Source organism: Chelonoidis abingdonii, chromosome 5 (genome assembly GCF_003597395.2).
Source record: "Chelonoidis abingdonii isolate Lonesome George chromosome 5, CheloAbing_2.0, whole genome shotgun sequence".
NCBI classification, from domain to species: domain Eukaryota; kingdom Metazoa; phylum Chordata; order Testudines; family Testudinidae; genus Chelonoidis; species Chelonoidis abingdonii.
In genome coordinates, this window is record NC_133773.1 from 94536499 (window position 1) to 94555119 (window position 18621).

The 18621-nt window shown below is 40.6% G+C and overlaps 1 protein-coding gene across 3 annotated transcripts in view; it reads right to left on the reverse strand.

Annotated features, from left to right (window-relative positions):
- The window catches only part of OCIAD1 (OCIA domain containing 1), a 34372-nt gene that overhangs the window by 11870 nt on the left and 3881 nt on the right, over positions 1-18621 (reverse strand). For all 3 annotated transcript variants that reach the window (XM_032768854.2, XM_032768852.2, XM_032768853.2), the window contains exons 3-5: positions 16768-16821; positions 12860-12907; positions 3988-4117 (exon numbers count right to left, since the gene is read on the reverse strand). In XM_032768854.2, the coding sequence (XP_032624745.1) occupies positions 3988-4117; positions 12860-12907; positions 16768-16821 (232 nt within the window). The remainder of the gene's footprint in view (positions 1-3987; positions 4118-12859; positions 12908-16767; positions 16822-18621) is intronic.

An 18621-nucleotide genomic window follows, 5' to 3' on the forward strand; every position in this document is an offset into this window, starting at 1 on the left:
TAATTAAAGCACATGACACAAAGGGTTGAGGAATAAAATTTCCTTGATTAAAGATTTTAATACAATTATTTTTTTGAAACTTTAAGTATTAACGGATTTTAAAAGAAAAAGGTAATCGATTCTGCTTACACAGTCCAAAAAGACCTATATGTCCCTCTCCCTAACACATACACACTTTAAAAAAGGAGCATACATGAGAAACTTGAGTCATATCTGGAAAAAAAAAAAAATACAGAATATAGATAGAGTACCAGCCATGGGCTTGGAACTTTACAAGATAAATACTTTAAGACACAATCCCTGCCCCCAAAGACAATTCAGACACAGACACAACACATCAGACACAAATAGAACAGGGTGTGTCTGCACGAGCTAGTGGTGGCATAAGAATCTAGCAGTAGCTACTATTTTTGAACCTTTTAGGGGAAGAACTGTGGTTTGAGAAGCCAAAATGCAACTTAAAACCCTTCAATAGAAGCTGCTACGACTGATCAATACCAAAAAAAGTCACAGTAGCTATCCTGGGGGCAAAAGAATTATCTTGAGGAAACAGAAGTCTGATGTTCCTCCCTCTTATACGGAATTGCTGAATTAGTTTTCCGGCACAAAATTAACAGGGGCAATGATGTTTAAAAACATTTTTTTTTTAGAAGAAGATGATATCAATTGGTTACATGCAAAAAAATTTGTGTACTATAGTAATTTAGGTCTGATTCAGCGCAGCACTTAAGCACATGCTGAATAGCGAAGGATTTAAGCCCATACTTCTAATGGCCCTGTATACTACTGAATTATTTACTCAGCTGCCCATCTCTTACTTTTTTGGGGGAGAAGGGAAAGGAAACTTTATTCATATTTTGGATCATTTACAATACAGTAAGACATTAGTTACATTGTCTTTACACATATAGGTACATATATCTTATTACAGAATTAACAATATAAAGCAACATCTTTTATATTGACCATATATTGTTATTTTAAACTTTCCCTTTTCCTCCATTTTTTAAATACCGCCTTAACATGGTGTGTATATATGCATTTAAGCATTCATATTCACCTTTTTTGGGGGGGGGGGGGGAAGGGAAGCTGAATGTTTTATGAGGGGGCATGGAAGAGTCTCAGGAGAAGAGAAAAAAGAAAGCAAAAAGGTGGCAGGGATGTAATTCAGTTATCCTGTATATACATTCTTCTTGACTCTCGTATAGGTATAGGATTACGATGTCTATGGGTAAATCTACACTTCAAGCTGGGAGTTGACCACACTAATAGAGTGTAGGTGTGGCAGTAAAAGCAGCAGAAGGGGCTAGCTGCTGAGTGCATGCCCATCAGATGCTAGGAACGTACTGGAGGCAGCCAGCCTGCCCTGTCTGCCTCCCACCCTGCCCGCCTTGTGCTGCCCTGGCTATGATCTACTTTTAGTGCACTAGAGCTTGATGAGAGCCAGCATGAGTGTCTCCTCACACTGGGAATTACTCCTCCAGCTTGATGCATAGACATACCCTATATCAAAGCATCTCAATGATTTCAGTGTTTCTATTGTATTGTTTTCCTGTGCAAGGTATATTATTACTTTAATCCATTTTTGTGAATTTGGCTGCCACTGTCTCAGAAATTTTGAGAAGTCTTCCATTATAAGATGATATATTATTAATTTTTTTCAGTGATCTACAATAGGAAGTGTTGCCTGAAACAACAAATTTAAGATTGCTTTTCTTTTTTTTACTCTGAACAGCTAAAATAGGAGTAGCTTTGTTATTCCCAAACTAAATCTTTACAAACAGTCCAACCCCCAAAGTCTAAGTCCTGTTCAAGTTCTCTCTCTAGTTATTATTTCCTTCAGGACAGTTTTCCAAAGGGTTGGGGGGGGGGGGAGTTGTGTGTGTTTTGTTTTTGTTTTGGGGTGGGGCGGGTGTACCATCCAGCAGTCACATTTTATGTGCATGGAAGAGGGCCTGGCTATTTGAATTTCATACAGCTATGTAGGGCAATATTATGTATTTTATTATACAGAAATGGAGAAACATACATTCTGTAAACTAAATAATATTAAACTTGCACTATTTTGTTAGTATTAGGGCCAACAGTTATCTGTATTATCTCATCCCATTCTTTTGCTGTTATTTCATATTTACAGTCTGCACTTAACAGCTTTATGCTGTTTGTCGTTTAAAAACAGTCACGATTCTAAAGAATCTTGACTGCTGAAACCAACCAAGCCCTTGTGTAAAATTTTCAAATACAGGTAGCTTTGTTGGTTCCTGTCTTCTCTGAAAGTGATTTTTAATAAAGTAAGTCACCTGTATAAACTCATATTATATTTAAAAAAAGAAGAATCCATATCAGCTATATCTGCTTGTTTTGTCCATCTCTTAAACCGATTAATCAATTCTGTGCATTTGTTCTCTCTGGGTTCTGGTGGTTCTTTATGTAATTTTTACTTGATATAATTTCTCATCAGTTCTATCCTGTTCAGTTCCACATTGGCAATATTTTGAATTATCTTGTTATTTCTCCCTTTACAATGCATTCTATGCCCAGAGGTGGTTGCACTTGCCTTGCCTCATCTATGAGTGTACAGTGGCATATAAAGGACAATTTAAAAAAAAATAAAAATCCTTTATTTGCCTAGGACTTGCTAATTGCAAACCAAAATGTTTTTAAAGCCATTTGTTTTGTATGAATTTAGTTAGCATGAAAGTGAAATGATTGAGATCACTGGCTTCAAAGCAGGGTAGTATATGTGGACAATATTGCAGTTTGGACAAATTACTTCTTATTACTGTCTACCAGACAGAGCCACAACATTCTCATTCATAACCTAAAACAATTTAAACCCATCTTATGGAAGCAAAAGGATGAGTTATTAACCTACTACATCATCAAGACACCGAATCTTTTGTTCATTTAGACAAGTTTTTACAGTTTCAATTCTTCACCAACTCTTGACAAAGATATGAGCCACTATAATTTCTTACTTGTAAAAGATTTAGTTTTGAATGATCACCCCCAAAACAACTGAGATTAGAACATGGAGTTTAAAGGGAACTAAGTATTTAGGGTGATGTTATCCAGTACAATTTAGTGCAGTAAGTTCAATTCTTTCAGTATATAAACATGTTCGGCACACAAAGCTTTCAAAAATCCCAGTTTGGAAAGCAGTTAAGGGGTTAATCAAGTCCTTGTTAAAAGATTTTTAAAACTATGTCTAACAGTAACCATTACATAAACTGGACTACTGCTCACTGCTATCCAAATAACATTTTCTGAGCAGTGAATTATATAAAAACTAATATAAAGATGTATATAGGTCAGAGATTACAAAACTAATGTTATTAAAAACCATACCAAGTGGAAAACCATTTCTGAAACAAAACAGGAAATATTTTAAAGAACTTGATGAGTTTTTCATAAATACAGCATAATGGTGTCATGCTTCACCACCATTATAGATTTTAAAGTTGTGAACAAAGGAAAGTAATAAGTTTGTCCACCATGCTTCTTCCTCAGCTAATATTGTTTATTGATCTCTTTCCTTTTATTATTATTTCTGCCTCTTTCTACTTCACCATCAGTCAAACTAAACTACTGGAAAACTTCCAACAAGTGAAGCTATTTTATTTTAGTTGTCTCCTAAACTATCAAGAGAAAACTTGTGTAACATTGAGAGTAAATTCCACAGGAAAGCAAAGCCTTAGTGCACACTCTAGTACATTTTTGCTTACAAAAACATGCTTTGCTTGACTCCACAAAATACTCAGTTGTACATAACAGAGCTTAAACTATAATTTTTAGCTGATGCCGTGGTTTTTGAATTCACAAAGAATGAGTTTCCTGGAGGTAACAAGTTGCTGGAAGGGAAGGGAAAATTCAGCTCTCAAGATCACCGCAAGTTGCAAATACAGCCCTGATCTTTCTCTGAACTTCTTACATGAAAAAAAAAGTTTAAGAATTTAAAGAAAGAAAATGAAAGAATTGAAGTCTTACTCATGTGGAAGAGGTCTGTGCCCTTGTCGTATACTTTCTCCTATTAGGGAATTCTCCAGTCTCTTAAATTTCTCCAGGCAGGCTGACACGTAAGAAATCTTTCCAGCAATAAATCCACATATACCGGCAACTTATATGTAAAGAAAAAAGCAACTCTGACATACTCTGCACCATAACATCAATATACTTTACAATAAAAGTAGTTATTAAAAAAGGTAGTACATGATGCCATAGTATCAAATGACAATAAGTTAGTCTTCAGTTTTGATTTAAAGAACAAAAAAGGCAGCATCTTTCATATTTCTTTGGTACGCCTGTCCAGAGAAGGGACTAAAAGAGTTAAGTGACAGCTGAACAAAGTCATAATGAACTGTTTGAGACAAGCAGGCAACCATGAGATGAGGCAGCTGAGAGGAGAGAAGGATGACAATCATAAAGATCTCTGGACCAAGTTTCCAAAGGGTCTCAAACTAGGGCTCTCAACACTTTGGGTTCCCTGTTGCACAACAGTAAACTTTGCAACCCTGGAAACTTTGACTAGAGCTAGGCTCCAAGGTTTCCAGCTGAGTAGCTCAGAAAGCCTGATCAATTTCATTCAGACTATGTAGAAACAGACTTTATTTTTTAAAGCAAAAATGTAGACTCTCCATAGGAAATTTGGAAATTGTAGAAAATTCCAAAATTAAAAAATAAATAAATAAAATTGTTCCACATTGGAACAAAAACTCAAAGAAAAGTAATTTCAAGTTGGAAATAGCCCTACTTCACAGTCAAGAATATCACTTTGAATTTAATAAAAGAATCGGACTTGCAATAAGTCATTAAGGCAGAGAAGGTGTCTGTCTGTTCACTTCATTTAATGCTATTTTTTTTTTTTTTAAAAAGGGACAGGCTATAGTTTATTAAAGGGAAACCTCAATGACCTGGAACTTGCCTAGCTAAATCAGTATTTCTTAAGGAACTGTTCTTCAAGCACTTCACATATAGTCAAGAATATGCATTTATATTTCTTTCTCCATAGCTCCTTTTAAAAGAATATTAGGTAAATCAGAACATATACAAAGTTATTAACATTTAACACTCAAATCCATAAATAAAAACCTAAAGTTCTTTTATCCCCTGCCTACTTTTCAAATGTGTTGCGTATCAATTTTAAGTATACGATGCAATCTGTGTGACATATGGATGAGTTGGTTAACATCAGAGCCTTTATTTATTTTTCATTATCTGACTTGAGTTTTAACAGTAACAAAATAAGACACATTTTTGTATTTCAATATATATTACAAGTGACCCTCCAAAACAGCCCTCAATATATTAAAGGGACACAACTTACATTATTTTTAAACAGACTTAAAAAAAATCAGTTGTCCATAGAGCATCCTTTAAATAATATGCCCTGTATTGATTAAATTTTTTTTTCAAATAATTACAGATTTTTTCACTTCTCTACTGATGTTCAGAACGCTCTTTTGCGTGTGCCCAAGACAACCACCAAACATATTCAACACACCCCTCATTCCAGGGGTGAGCAAACTTTTTGGCCCAAGGGCCATATCTGAGAATAGAAATTGTATGGCAGGCCATGAATGCTCACAACATTGGGGCTGGGTTGTGGGAAGGGTGGAGAGCTCTGGTTGGGGGTGCAGACTTTAGAGTGGGGCTGGGGATGAGAGGTTTGGGGTATAGGAGAGTGCTCTGGGCTGGGACCGAGGAGTTCAGAGGGTGGGAAGGGGATCAGGGCTCAGGCCGGGGGTTGGGGTACAGGAGGGGGTGCAGGCTCTGGCTGGGGGTGCAGGATCTGGGGTGGGGCTGGAGATGAGGGATTTGGTGTGCAGGAGGGTGCTCTGGGCTGGGATCAAGGGGTTTGGAAGGCAGAAGGGGGATCAGCGCTGAGGTAGAGGTGCGGGGGGAGGCTCAGGGGTGCAGGGTCCGGGCATCACTTACCTCGTGGCTCCCAGAAGCAGTGGCATGTCCTTTCTCCGGCTCCTATGTGGAGGCGTGGCTGGGCGGCTCTGAACGCTGCCACATCTGCAGGCACCACCCGTGCAGTTCCCATTGGCCGTGGTTCCCGGCCAATGGGAGCTGCGGGGGTGGTGCTTGGGGCAAGGACAGCATGCAGGGCGGCGCCCCCTGGCTGCCTCTATGCGTAGGAGCCAGAGCGGGGCCATGCCGTTGCTTCCGGGAGCCGGGTGGAGCAGCTTCTGACCCTGCTCCCTGGCTGGAGCACCAGAGCAGGGCAAGCCCCAGATACCACTCTTCAGTGGGAGCTCGAGAGCTGCATTAAAATGGCTGGCAGGCTGGATCTGGAGAGATCATTTTTAATGAATTTTGGAATACTAGGGAAATTCCAGAAGACTGGAAGAGCTAACATTGGCACAACATTAACAAAGTGGGTAAGCAGGGTGATCTGGTACCAATAGGTCCGTAAGACTGATATCAATTCCGGGCAGAACATCAGAAAAAGGTGATACGGGATTCAATCAAGAAATAATTAAAGGTTAGTAATAAAATGAATGCCAATCAACACTGTTTTATGGACAACTGATCTTATCAAACAAATCTGATATTTTTTTAATGATATCACAAGTTTGATTGATAAAGATAAATGCTTAGATGGAATACACTTGTACTTGACTAAAATGTTTGCTTTACTACCACGCAATATCCAAAGCACTATATAGCATCAATAAAGAACACATTACATCAGTTAAGAACTGGCTAATTGATAGATCTCAAAAAATAGTTGTCAATGGGTAATCATCATAGAATGGGATATTTCTAGTGGTGTTCCTCTGGGAACAGAACTTAGAGCCAGCTTTATTCAAAATATTCGTCAATGATCTGGAAGTAAATATAAAATCACTGCTGATAAAATTTGCAGATGACACGAAGATTGGAGGAATGGTAAATAAGAAGGAATACAGAGCAGTCATACAGAGTGATCTGGATAGTTTGGTTACATGGGGGCATTTAAAACATGTTTCAGTACAGCCAAATGCAAAGTTATTAATTTAGGAGCAAGGGATGCAGAACTAGGAACTACACATTGGGGGAATGTATCTGAAAAGGATTTAGGGTCACAGTAGACAAGTAACTGAACATAAGCTCTGTTAAGAAAGGCTAAAGTGTTCCTTCGATGTTTAAACAGCGGAGTAGCAAGTAGGAATAGGGAGGTGATTTTTACCTCTATATGTGGCACTACTAACACTGGTACTAGAATACTGCTTCCAGTTCTGGTTCCCACATTTTTTAAAGGATATTGAAAAAGTGTAGAGGGTGAAGAAAAGACACACACATTATCCAAGGATTAGAAAAAATACCTTACAGTAAGGGACTAAGAGTTCAATCTGTTTAGTTTATCAAGAAGAAGACTGAGTGTGGACTGAATTCCAGTGTATAAGTACTTTCATAGGGAGAGACTAACAGGTATCAAAGGACTCTTTAATCTAAGACAAAAACACAGCAAAAGCCAATGGCTGGAAGTTGAAACCCAACAAATTCACATTAGAAATCAGACACAAAATTTTACAGTTAGAGTGATTAATCACTGAAACAAGACAGCAAAGAAGTGATGGATTTTCTATCTCTTGAGATCTTCAATCAAGACTGGACGCCTTTCTAGAAGATATGCTTTGATGATCTGAGGAATCAATGTACAACTTAGAAATTCCAGTTTGATTTATGAACTGTGTGTATCCTTATGTCTTACAGCTGCCTTTTACTGTGCTATGGGGCAGGGCATTGGCACTGGGGCATTTGCCTAGGAATAGGTTGGTTGTTAAAACCATCGATACCTGAAAATATCTTGCCTGGGCAGAAAAAAGGAGTAACTGCATCCCACAGAAAAGCAGTTTTCTTCAACTTCCCTTCCAAGGGCTAGGGTTTGAAGGAATGGAATTTCCCTAGGAGAGGGGACAAAGAAGGTGTTGGTATAGCCCTTTAAAAACAAAGATAGACTCAAAGAAAGTAACAAAAGGGACCGATACCTGTTAACTGCAGGACTAGTCCAAGTTGAAGAAAACTGACTCAGAGGTGAGAGACTTCAAGATTTGGAGAAGAAAGCATAAACTGAAGAAGTGAGGCCCAACAAAGAGAACCTGGAACAGTGAAAGGACACTGACCAGAATGATTGAGTAATGGGGAAACCAAGACAGGGGTTTACCTGCAAGTGTTTCTTTTGCCTAGTTCTATAGACTTTACAGACCATAAGAGATAAAGGAAAATAGTTTTTAGAAACTGCTTTTACAAAATAGTGCCTGCATCTTACCTTTCTTTGGAGAGAGAATTAGAGGAAGAGACATGTCAGACTGGCCTCCTACAGTTGCTTGACAATTAAAAAATTACAGGAGGTCCCTGCCAATATGGAAAAATTATCCATGGATTAACTGGGGACAACAGAAAGGAATCTACATAACACACCATCAAGCAGGTCACCAAGGAAAAAAATTAGTGATACCTGAAGAAGAGAATGTGAACTCACCAGAATCCAAAATGCCATTATCCAGGGAGCCAATACGGTGAGCCTTCTATTCTCTCCCAAACAATACCAGGAAAGAGAGATGGAAAGACCCAGAATCAAGGCTCTGGAACAGAAGATTCAGTTACATCCTCTGGATTTAAAAGAGGACTCCACCAGATCTCTGCAACAAAGAATGTGCACTGTGCAGAACACAGAAGTGTGCTGAAACCAAGGGACTTGCACCATCTCCAAAGGAAAGAGTCAAAGTCCAAGAGGTCAGTGATACTGGAAGACCAAGAATTGCCTTAAAAGTCAGATCTCTACTATGCGCTCATGCTTCGTGTGACAGCACTGAGCTCTTCATCATGGAAGCTCTCACTTAGCTGTGCCTCACATTATCTCTTTGCTTCAGGGCAAAGGAAAACAGAACAGATGCTTCCACAATCATTGAGCCCAACAAACCCTAGATCTGAGGGGAGCTTGCCCCAGCAGGAGCTTAGCCTGAGGCTTCCCTTGTATTGAGACTGTCTTCAGCACTAGGGAACTGTGCTGGTCAAACCAGCTGGCTCATCTACCACCCCATACTGGAATCCATACAGGATATCATCAAACAATTACAACCCATACTTGATGGGGACCCCATCCTAAAATAAATCTTTCCTGAACCCCCTCTTCTAGCCTTCAAACCACCCCCCTCAATGTCTCCAAGCTCATCAGAAGCAATCTCCTCACAGACCTCACACGAACTCAAAGGAGCACCAGACCCTCCCAGACAAACAGATACAAGACCTGCAGACTATCCCCACTGCTACAATGATCAACACTCCCCACAACACATCTTTCACAATTCACGGATCCTATACACGAAAGGTGTTATACCTAATCTAGTGCACTAAATGCCCCAACAACAACTATGTGGGTGAAACCAGACAGTCACTACACTCTCAAATGAACTCACACAGGAAAATGATAAAAGAAGGAAAGAATACCTTATCACCTGTAAGTGAACACTTTTCACAAAGCAATTGCTTTATATCTGACATCTCAGTCCTCATCCTCAAAGGAAACCGGTACAACATTTTCAAAAGATGAGCCTAGAAGCTTAAATTCATAACTCTGCTAGACATTTAAAAATCATGGAGTAAACAGACACTGGATTTATGGCTTATTACAACAATCTGTAGCTCACTAACCCCATCTTTTTGTCCTATGACTGCAGAGGTGTTAATGGGCCACTCTACCTTGAATTGTCCCCTATAATATGTGCTCACTACTTATGCTCAACAATCTGTTCCACTTTGCATTTTGCTGTGGAAGATCTCTGGGTTTGTCTTCGCATACAGTGCTGCACTGGTGCAGCTGTGCTGGTGCAGCGCTTTAATGAAGACACTCCTATGCCGACAGGAGAGCTCCTTCGAACAGCATGGTTATTCCACCTCCACAAGAGGTGGTAGCTATGTCAACGAACAAAGCTTTCCCACTGACATAACACTGTCTACATGGGGGGGTTAAGTGGCTATTACGATGTACACTTCGAGTGACATAGTTGTACCAATATAGATCTGTAGTGTAGACCTGGCCTCTGTGGCTTGAAAACATGTCTCTTTCACCAACAGAAGTTGCTCCAATAAAAGATATTACCTCACCCACTATGTCTCTGTAATGTCCTGGGACATACATGGCATAGTTGGATTGACTTAACCCGCAGTATAGATGAAACTAGGTCAATGCAAGAATTCTTCCCTCGACATAGCTACCACCTCTCAGAAGGTGGACTAACTGCAGCAAGAGAAAAACCTGTTCTATTGCTGTAGAAAATGTCTACAGCCACAGCTGTGCTGCTGTAGCATAGACAAGCCCAGTGTAAGCCTTTTGGCACTGAAACAGCCACAAGACCAGATATACAATATTTTGCCAATCTGAAGCAGGATCAAGATGCAAAGTCTAGGACCAAAGGCTTCCATCTGAAAACTTTATGGGGAACTTCAAGTCAATAATTTCCCTCTCTGTGACCAGAGTATGGTTCATTGGGCCTCTGTCAAGAGGAAGGCATAGAGCAGAATGTATCTGTTCTTTTAGAACTAACACATAAAAGGCTGGCAAGCTACACTATGATCCAGGTTATCAAAGCAAATCAGGCAGCAAGTCTGTGCATTTAACCTGCAAGCGGGACATTAAATACACCACTTAACTCAGGTCTTTTTGGCTCTGACCTTGACATGATGTCCTGGAACCAAGCCAGAGCCAGTCACTTTGCAGAAACTACATGAAATTACCAATCCAAAAAACAACCAAAACTACAACCAAATATTCTTGGTGGAAAGTTTTCTCAGTACAAAGTGAAAGTCTGTATACCCACAACCAGCCATAGAAAGCAACAAATGAGGTAGTTGGGAACTTCAGTGTTCATAACCTTGATTTCTAGAATTCTGTGCTCTAACATGATGCTTGTGCAGTCCCAATTAGCCCTATTTTTCTTGAAGATTCCCAAAGCTCAATCGCAGAAGCTCAGGAAGGATACATCTCAGAACTAGAAATATGTAGAGGTCCCTTCAAAATAGCAATTATTACTTATTAGAAGAATGTGTGTAGTAGTATTGTTCAAGTCACAAAAAATACAATAGAACTTGCCTTAAACACCTGATAGTTTTGTCTCATTCATTTATGTGTTTGAAGCAGCACTTCCTTTATCACAGATTGTAGGTCTGATCCTGTTCCTATTGCTGTTAAAGTCAACATGAGTAGGATCTGAATCTATGTGAGCAAAGCGGCGCGATGACAACTTCCTGTTTTACTGCCATTTATTCATTTTTATTTTACTAACTTTTTAAAAATAGTCATTTATATTTTTGATTACACCAATTTCAAAATCCTTCACATAAAATTGCAGGTTTCCTTTAACTGTGCATACACAGAGACCAGGAAAAAAGATATTAAGATAGCATGAAAGGGACAAATGAGACACATGAATTATGACCTTCAAATCAGGAAGCATGGGGTGGGTATGCTTTGGCAAAGTTCTTAAGGCAGATTTCACTGCAACAGGAATATGTGGTTAAAATGATGCATTAGACAGTTGGATCTGTAAACTTTTCAATAATGCTGAAAAGTTATATAAGCCAAAGAGTCATCAGAAATTTAAATGGACACTATCAACTGAAAATATAGTCATTGTCAAAAGAGAGAAGTAATTTCAGGAACAAACCTGACCAAGTCTCCTTCAAATGTTTGTGGATTAAAAAAGAACAAAGGAAATGTGATTATAAATGTTTCTTTCTTCCCTGTTGCAGCGTTAAAGACCCCCGCACAACAGGAGAAGCTGACTATATACAAACTGTTGTCAACTGAAGAAGGTAAACTGAAAATACAGAAAATTTGTATTTCTTTACTCTTTCAGAGGGGTAGCCGTGTTAGTCTGGATCTGTAAAGAGCAACAAAGAGTCCTGTGGCACCTTATAGACTAACAGACGTATTGGAGCATAAGCTTTCGTGGGTGAAAACTCCATGCATCTGACCAAATGGGTATTCACCCACGAAAGCTTATGCTCCAATACGTCTGTTAGTCTATAAGGTGCCACAAGACTCTTTGTTGCTTTTTAATCTTTCAGTTACAATACTCAAGTATTACTTTTAATAACTTTAAGTAAAAATTCATACTGTAGTGTAATTTTAAATTGATAGCGTCCTTTTATGATGACTTTCAAAACATAAACAAAATTACTGCTGACAGACCATTACTGCAAGTTAAAACCAATTTAAACTAGTCTCCTATCATTTCTTAAAGGTTCTGACTGTTTTACCATCTTGGACTACTTGAGTCTCACATGATAATTATCAAGAACTTCTGCAGTCTTGCAGGGTTCTACATGAATGCAACATACAGAAACTTTGCGGAGTCTGTCATGCGAATTCAGAGTGCGGAGGACTGACAGTTTTCACCTGATAACAGTCTACACAATTTGTGGGTGAAAGGATATGGTAGATTAAACAATCCTATTTCTCAGAATAGCCACTTTATTAAATTGGAGATAACTTCACCACTCAGCCTGAATAAGTTTTAATTATTTCTGATTGAAAAAAATATTGAAAGAGATGTTTAGTAGGTATCTATTATAGTTCTACCTGTGCTGTTGGGAAGTAAAAATGAAAGGAAGTTACTGACTAAAAATGAATTTGAAAGTCTTACTATTTATGCTAGAGAAATAATTAATTTGTGAATATTAGATTGCCATATAGGGACATCTTCTGATCTCAAATTACACCAATATAAATCCAGAGAAAGTTCACTGACATAAATCTGGAATGACTCAGCTGGCTTCAGTGGAGTTGCTTTGGATTTTTGCTAGGGTAACTGATGCACTTCATGAACTAGATTCTGGTAAGTTGAACTAATACATCGTTTATACTTACATGCAACTTTGGGAAGAGAGCCAAACCTTGAATGAGTGGTGAGAATTCCTGAAAATAAGCAAAGTAATTACTACATGAAAAATAATTATTTTAGTAAGATGACAAAGGTGAATTTAAATAACCAGATTCATATTTAATTTTTCGTGTAGCCATGCCATAGTAGTTAATCCTCGGCACTACATGAGTTGTTTTAACTTTTTAAAAAGAAAAATCCCAACAACATTTCTGACTTATAATGACAAAACCAGAAAATTCAAGAGTTAAAATTCCAGCTTTATCCCACCTAGTGCAACTAGGTATTGCAGTACATATGGGATGAATAATCGCTCTCTGGAGAACGCAGTACTCCAACATAAGGTGAATGAGACAATTTCAGTCAATGTCAAGTTCCCCTCTTTCTGCAGTTTCAATTTCTGCTGCAGCTCTGTGACTAGGATTTGAATTGTCTTAATCATTTTGTTAGTCTTCTCTTAACTCCTTCCATTTTGTTACATCTTTCTGGAATTGGGTTACTCAGTACAGAATGTACTATGTCCAGTTGTGGTCTTACAAGCTCCCACAGAGACAGACTATCATAGGAACATAAGAATCACCATACTGGATCAGATCTTGGTCCACCTAGTACAGTTCCTGTCTCCTACTGAGGTTAGCACATGCCTCAGGGAAGGTGCAAGAAACCCCACATAGATGCAAGGTAATCTACCTTCCCAGGGAAGTCACCTTATAACCCCTAACAGAGAATGGTTAAACCAGTGGTCTCCAACCTTTTTAGGCCCAAGATCACTTTTTGAATTTAAGGGCAACCCAGGATTTACCCGACCCCTTCCCCGAGGCCCCACCCCACTCACTCCATACCCCCCGGCCCCCATCACTCGCTCTCCCCCATCCTCACTCACTTTCACTGGGCTGGGGTAAGTGGTTGGGGTGTAGGAGGGGATGCATGCTCTGGGCTGGGGCCAAGGGGGTCAGAGTGTGGAAGGGGGCTCTGCGCTGAGGCTGGGACAGGGGGATGGGATGCAGGATGGGTTGAGGGGTGCAAGCTCTAGGAGGAAGTTTGGGTGCAGGAAGGGGCTCCGGGCTGGGGCAGGGTGTTGGGGTGCAGGAGGGAGTGCAGGGGGTGGGTTCTAGGAAAGAGTTTGGGTGCAGGAGGGGGTACAGGATGCTGACTCTGGGAGGGGAGTCAGGGCTGGGTCAGGGAGTTGGTGTGCAGGAGGGGATGGGGTACTGGGGCTTGGTGTGCAGGAGGGGGTTCAAGGTGCTGGCTCCAGAAGGGGGCTCAGGGCTGGGGGTTGGGATGCGGCCTCCTGCTGGGCAAAACTTACCTCTGGTGGCTCCCGGTTGGTGGCGCAGCGAGGCTCAGGCAGGCTCCCTGTCTACCCCAGCCTCATGCTGTTCCCGGAAGGGGCCAATGCACTCCTGTGGCCCATGGGAGGGGGCGGGTGGCACATGGCTCCATACGCTGTCCCTCTCTGCAAACATCGCCCCCGCAGCTCCCACTGGCCACAGTTCCCCGTTCCTGGCCAACGGGAGCTGTGGGGCAGTGCTTGCAGGCAAGAGCAGCATGCGGTGGGAGAACCCTGCGCCCCCCCTGCACCCGCGATCAACTCGTTGGTGACCACTGGTTTAAAGCCTGATGCATAAGGTTTTATAGCCCTTCCCATTTTTTTTTTGAAGTACAGTAACGCCTCGCTTAACATTGTAGTTATGTACCTGAAAAATGCAATTTTAAGTGAAACGATGTTAAGCAAATCCAATTTCCCCGTAAGAATTAATGTAGATGGGGGGGGTTAGATTCCAGGAAAAAAAATTTTCACCAGGCAAAAAACTATATATATATATATATACATACACACACACACACAGTATAAGTTTTAAACAAACAATTTAATACTGTACACAGCAATGATGATTGTGAAACTTGGCTGAGGTGTGAAGTTAGAGGGTGGGATATTGCCCAGGGAATGCCTTACTGCTAAATGAAGAACTAGCAATCAGCTGAGCCCTCAAAGGTTATCTCATTGTTGTTAATGTAGCCTCACACTCTACAAAGCAGCACGAATGGAGGGAAAGGAGACAGCATGGCAGACAGACACGCACATCCTGTGTGTGTGGGAGAGAGAGAGAGAGATGCACATTGCCCCTTTAAGTATGCTGACACCACACTCTAAGTACATTGCCTTTCAAAAGATCAGGAAGGAGCTGCAGTCAGCTCTCTCCATCCTGAGCCCTGTTGTGTCTCCCTCTGCTCTATATGGAGAAGGGGTAAGCAGGGGGTCAGGAATAGGGGGACACCCTGACATTAGCCCCGTCTTCCCCCCTCCCCTGCACAGCAAGCAGAAGACTCCCGGGAGCAGCTCCAAGGCAGAGGACAGGAACAGCACGTGGCAGTGCGGGGGAGGGACAGCTGAACTGCCGGCAACTGGTAGCCTGCTGGGCAGCTGCTGCACAGGGAATTAAGGGGAGCGGGGAGCTGCCAGTCCACCCTGATTCCAAGCCTCCACCAGCTAACTGCAACAGGCTGCTCTTCCTGAAAGCAGGGGGCTGCCAAAAAACGTTATCAGGGAGCACTGCACAACTTTAAACGAGCATGTTCCCTAATCGATCAGCAACCTAACAACGAAACAACATTAACTGAGACAACTTTAAGTGAGGAGTTACTGTACTTAATGTTTTACATCTAAATATTCTTGAAATCCATAAAAATGTCAAATATCTTTTGGATCTTGCTAAGGTCTTGGTCTCAGCAACATCCTATGGCATCCAGTTTAATTACACATTGCATGAATATGTATTTCTGAGTTTGGAATGTGGCACCATTTCATTGATGGTTCCCTTGTTTTTGTACTGAGACACGGAGAAAAGACATTCCCACTCTACCTCATTTATAACATTAATTAATTTTGTAGACTTATATCCCCTCTTATTTGCTTCTTCTCTGAGATAAAAAATCCCAGTCTTTTCAGTTTTCATAAGCAAGTTTTTTCTATGCTTTTTTGCATTCTCATAGCCCATATCTGAATCTCTTCTAGTTACACAATATCCCTTTTTGATATGGCATGACTAGAGCTCCATGCCTGTCAAAAGGTTGCAGAAGTCATGGTTTCCATGACTTTCCACAATCTCCGAGACTTCTGCAGGGGCCAGTGTGGCTGACCCCAAGGCCAGCTGCTCAGGTGGCTCCTGGGACAGCCATACTAGCCACCACCAGAGCGGCCCTGGGGACAGCCACACCAGCTGCTGATCCGACAGGCCCCAGCAGCGGTTCTGGGACAGCTGGAGCAGCCGCAGTCCATGGCCCCAGGCAGCAGTTCCCGGTTGGCCGGAGCAGCCACAGTCTATGGCCCCAAGCAGCAGTTCCCGGCTGGCCAGAGCAACCACGGTCTCCAGTGCCCCACACAGCAGTGGCCCCCACAATGTCTCCCCCCAGTGCCTCATTTTTACTAAAAGTCATGGACCGTGAATTTTTGTTTATTGCCTGTGATCTGTCCATGACTTTTAGTAAAAATACCTGACTAAATCCTAGCCTTCAGCATGACGAAAAATGAATACACTGTTCTAGATGAGGGGAAACCCTCATTTATATAATGACATTTTAATATTAAAGTATTTTCCATTCCAATCCAATTCCAAAATCTATGATCATCTCTAGATTTCATTCAGAGTTACTGCTTTGGAGGGTTCTCCCTACCACTGAATATTTCTTTTTCTGAATATTTTTTCTTCCCCATATGTACAAAAGCTTGCATTTCTCCACTCATCAAGTTTTCGCAATATTTCCTAGACATATTTCTAATCTACTTACATATTGTGATTTAAAATCAAATTTATGAATGGCAACCTTGTTGAGAGTAGAAGTAAAACTTATCCGAGCAACATAAAGTTAAACCAAAAGATGTTTTAAAGTTTACCTTTCTTAATTAAACCCTGAGTGACAATCATGCTTATTGCAGAAATAGGCACAGCTGTGGGGGGAAAAAGTAGCTGATTAACATGGAGAAAAAAAAGAAGAATTATAATTTGCAGTCTTTTCAAAGTGGCAGATTCTCTCTTTCCTGATGTCTTTAAATCAAGACACATTCCTTTCTGGAAGATGTGTTAGCTAAACACAATCGTAAGTTATTGGCTCAATACATGGGTCCTGGCTGAAGTTTAATAGCCTGTAATATAAAGGCGGTCAGATCAGATGATCTAATGGTCCCTTCTGGCCTTAAACTCTATGAATAAGGTCACACTACACATATACTTGAAAAAGCTCCTAAAATTGAGTAACTGAGTGGAAGTATTGTAGAAACTAATTTAGAGTTTCAACAATTTCACTTTTTTCAATGTATATATAAAAATAACAGTAACTATTCCACTGCTCTTTTAAAACTCCAACCATCACTCCAATCAGCAGCAATGTCCCAGTTTAAAAAAAAAATAAAAATGGTCAGATGATGGTCCCATCGCTTACAACCCTCATCATTACCTCCCCTTCCCAAAAGCTAGGGACCAAAGAGGGTTCTTGCTGCATGACTGGACATTCAAGATTCCAGATATTTCAAAACATGCTGGGAGACAGTCCCAAAACTGAGGGGGAAAGAGGTTTTTCAGAGAGAGAGAGGAATCTACCCCAAAACAGAGACAGTTCAAATCACAGGTCCCAGTGCACTATGTTCACATAAAAATATACTGTTTAACAAACAGACTGCTAAATTCTACATAGCTTCAGTTTCCACAAAGAATTAAGATGCAGCCTCATAAAAACCATACTGCAGCAATCTACTCTCTAGATGACAAAGACACAGAAGACAGACAGAAGACTTGTATCCAAAAAGATAATTTCATAATCTTCAGGCCATAAGTAAATGAAGACGCAGCAGTGCTGGCCTTTTGGATGGGGGGAGGGAAACGTAAAGTAATAATACAATCCATTCAGCATTTTGTAAAAAAAACAAAAAAACAAAAAAAACAGTTTTGATAATTGAAACAAATCACATTGTATATTGGGCAAGCAGCATTCTGTTAAGACAATGCATGATCACAGGCTGCGTGTACTCTATGATTTGCAGAATTCAGTTTGCTGCGAAGTCATGCTCCAGAGTCTTAGCCTTCATTAAATAAAATATTTCTAGTGCTCGTGGCTGCAGAGATTTCCTTTGATGGTATGTCCACGAAGCAACTAGATATCCATGACTGGCCCATGCCAGCTAACTCAGGCTGGTGGGGCTCAGGGTGCAGGGAGAATCCTGGCTCTAGGACACTGCGGGGTGGGAGGGTCCCAGAGTCTGGCCTCCATCCCAAGCTCGGAAGTCTATACAGCAATGCAACAGCCCCATAAGTCGGAGCTCGCTGGCAGGGTCCAGCCTGGTACGTGTCTAGTTGCTGTATAGACGTACCCTTAGAGGCAAACTGAGTGTAAACTGATATTTATTGATGTTTGTTCTCTTACTGAAGTTGCAGAGAGATTGAAAACAATGGTTCTAAGAAGTGTGAACTGTCCCATTTACCTTAATGACCTATGAAAGATAATCAGCACAACTCAGAGCTCAAAATATGAGGAGAATGTAAAATAAACTGAATTGAATATATAACAGGTGGTATTGTACTGAATTTTTCATTTTCATATTCAATTCAATAAAAACCTCAATTAAAAAAATTACATGAAGCTGCTGCAGAAGTTCCAAAATATAGAATTGTCTTATCTCAGTCTTTTGCATGTTTCACGAGCATTTCCATGGTTTAAAAAGCCATCCAAATCCTTCAAACCCTTACTCACATGA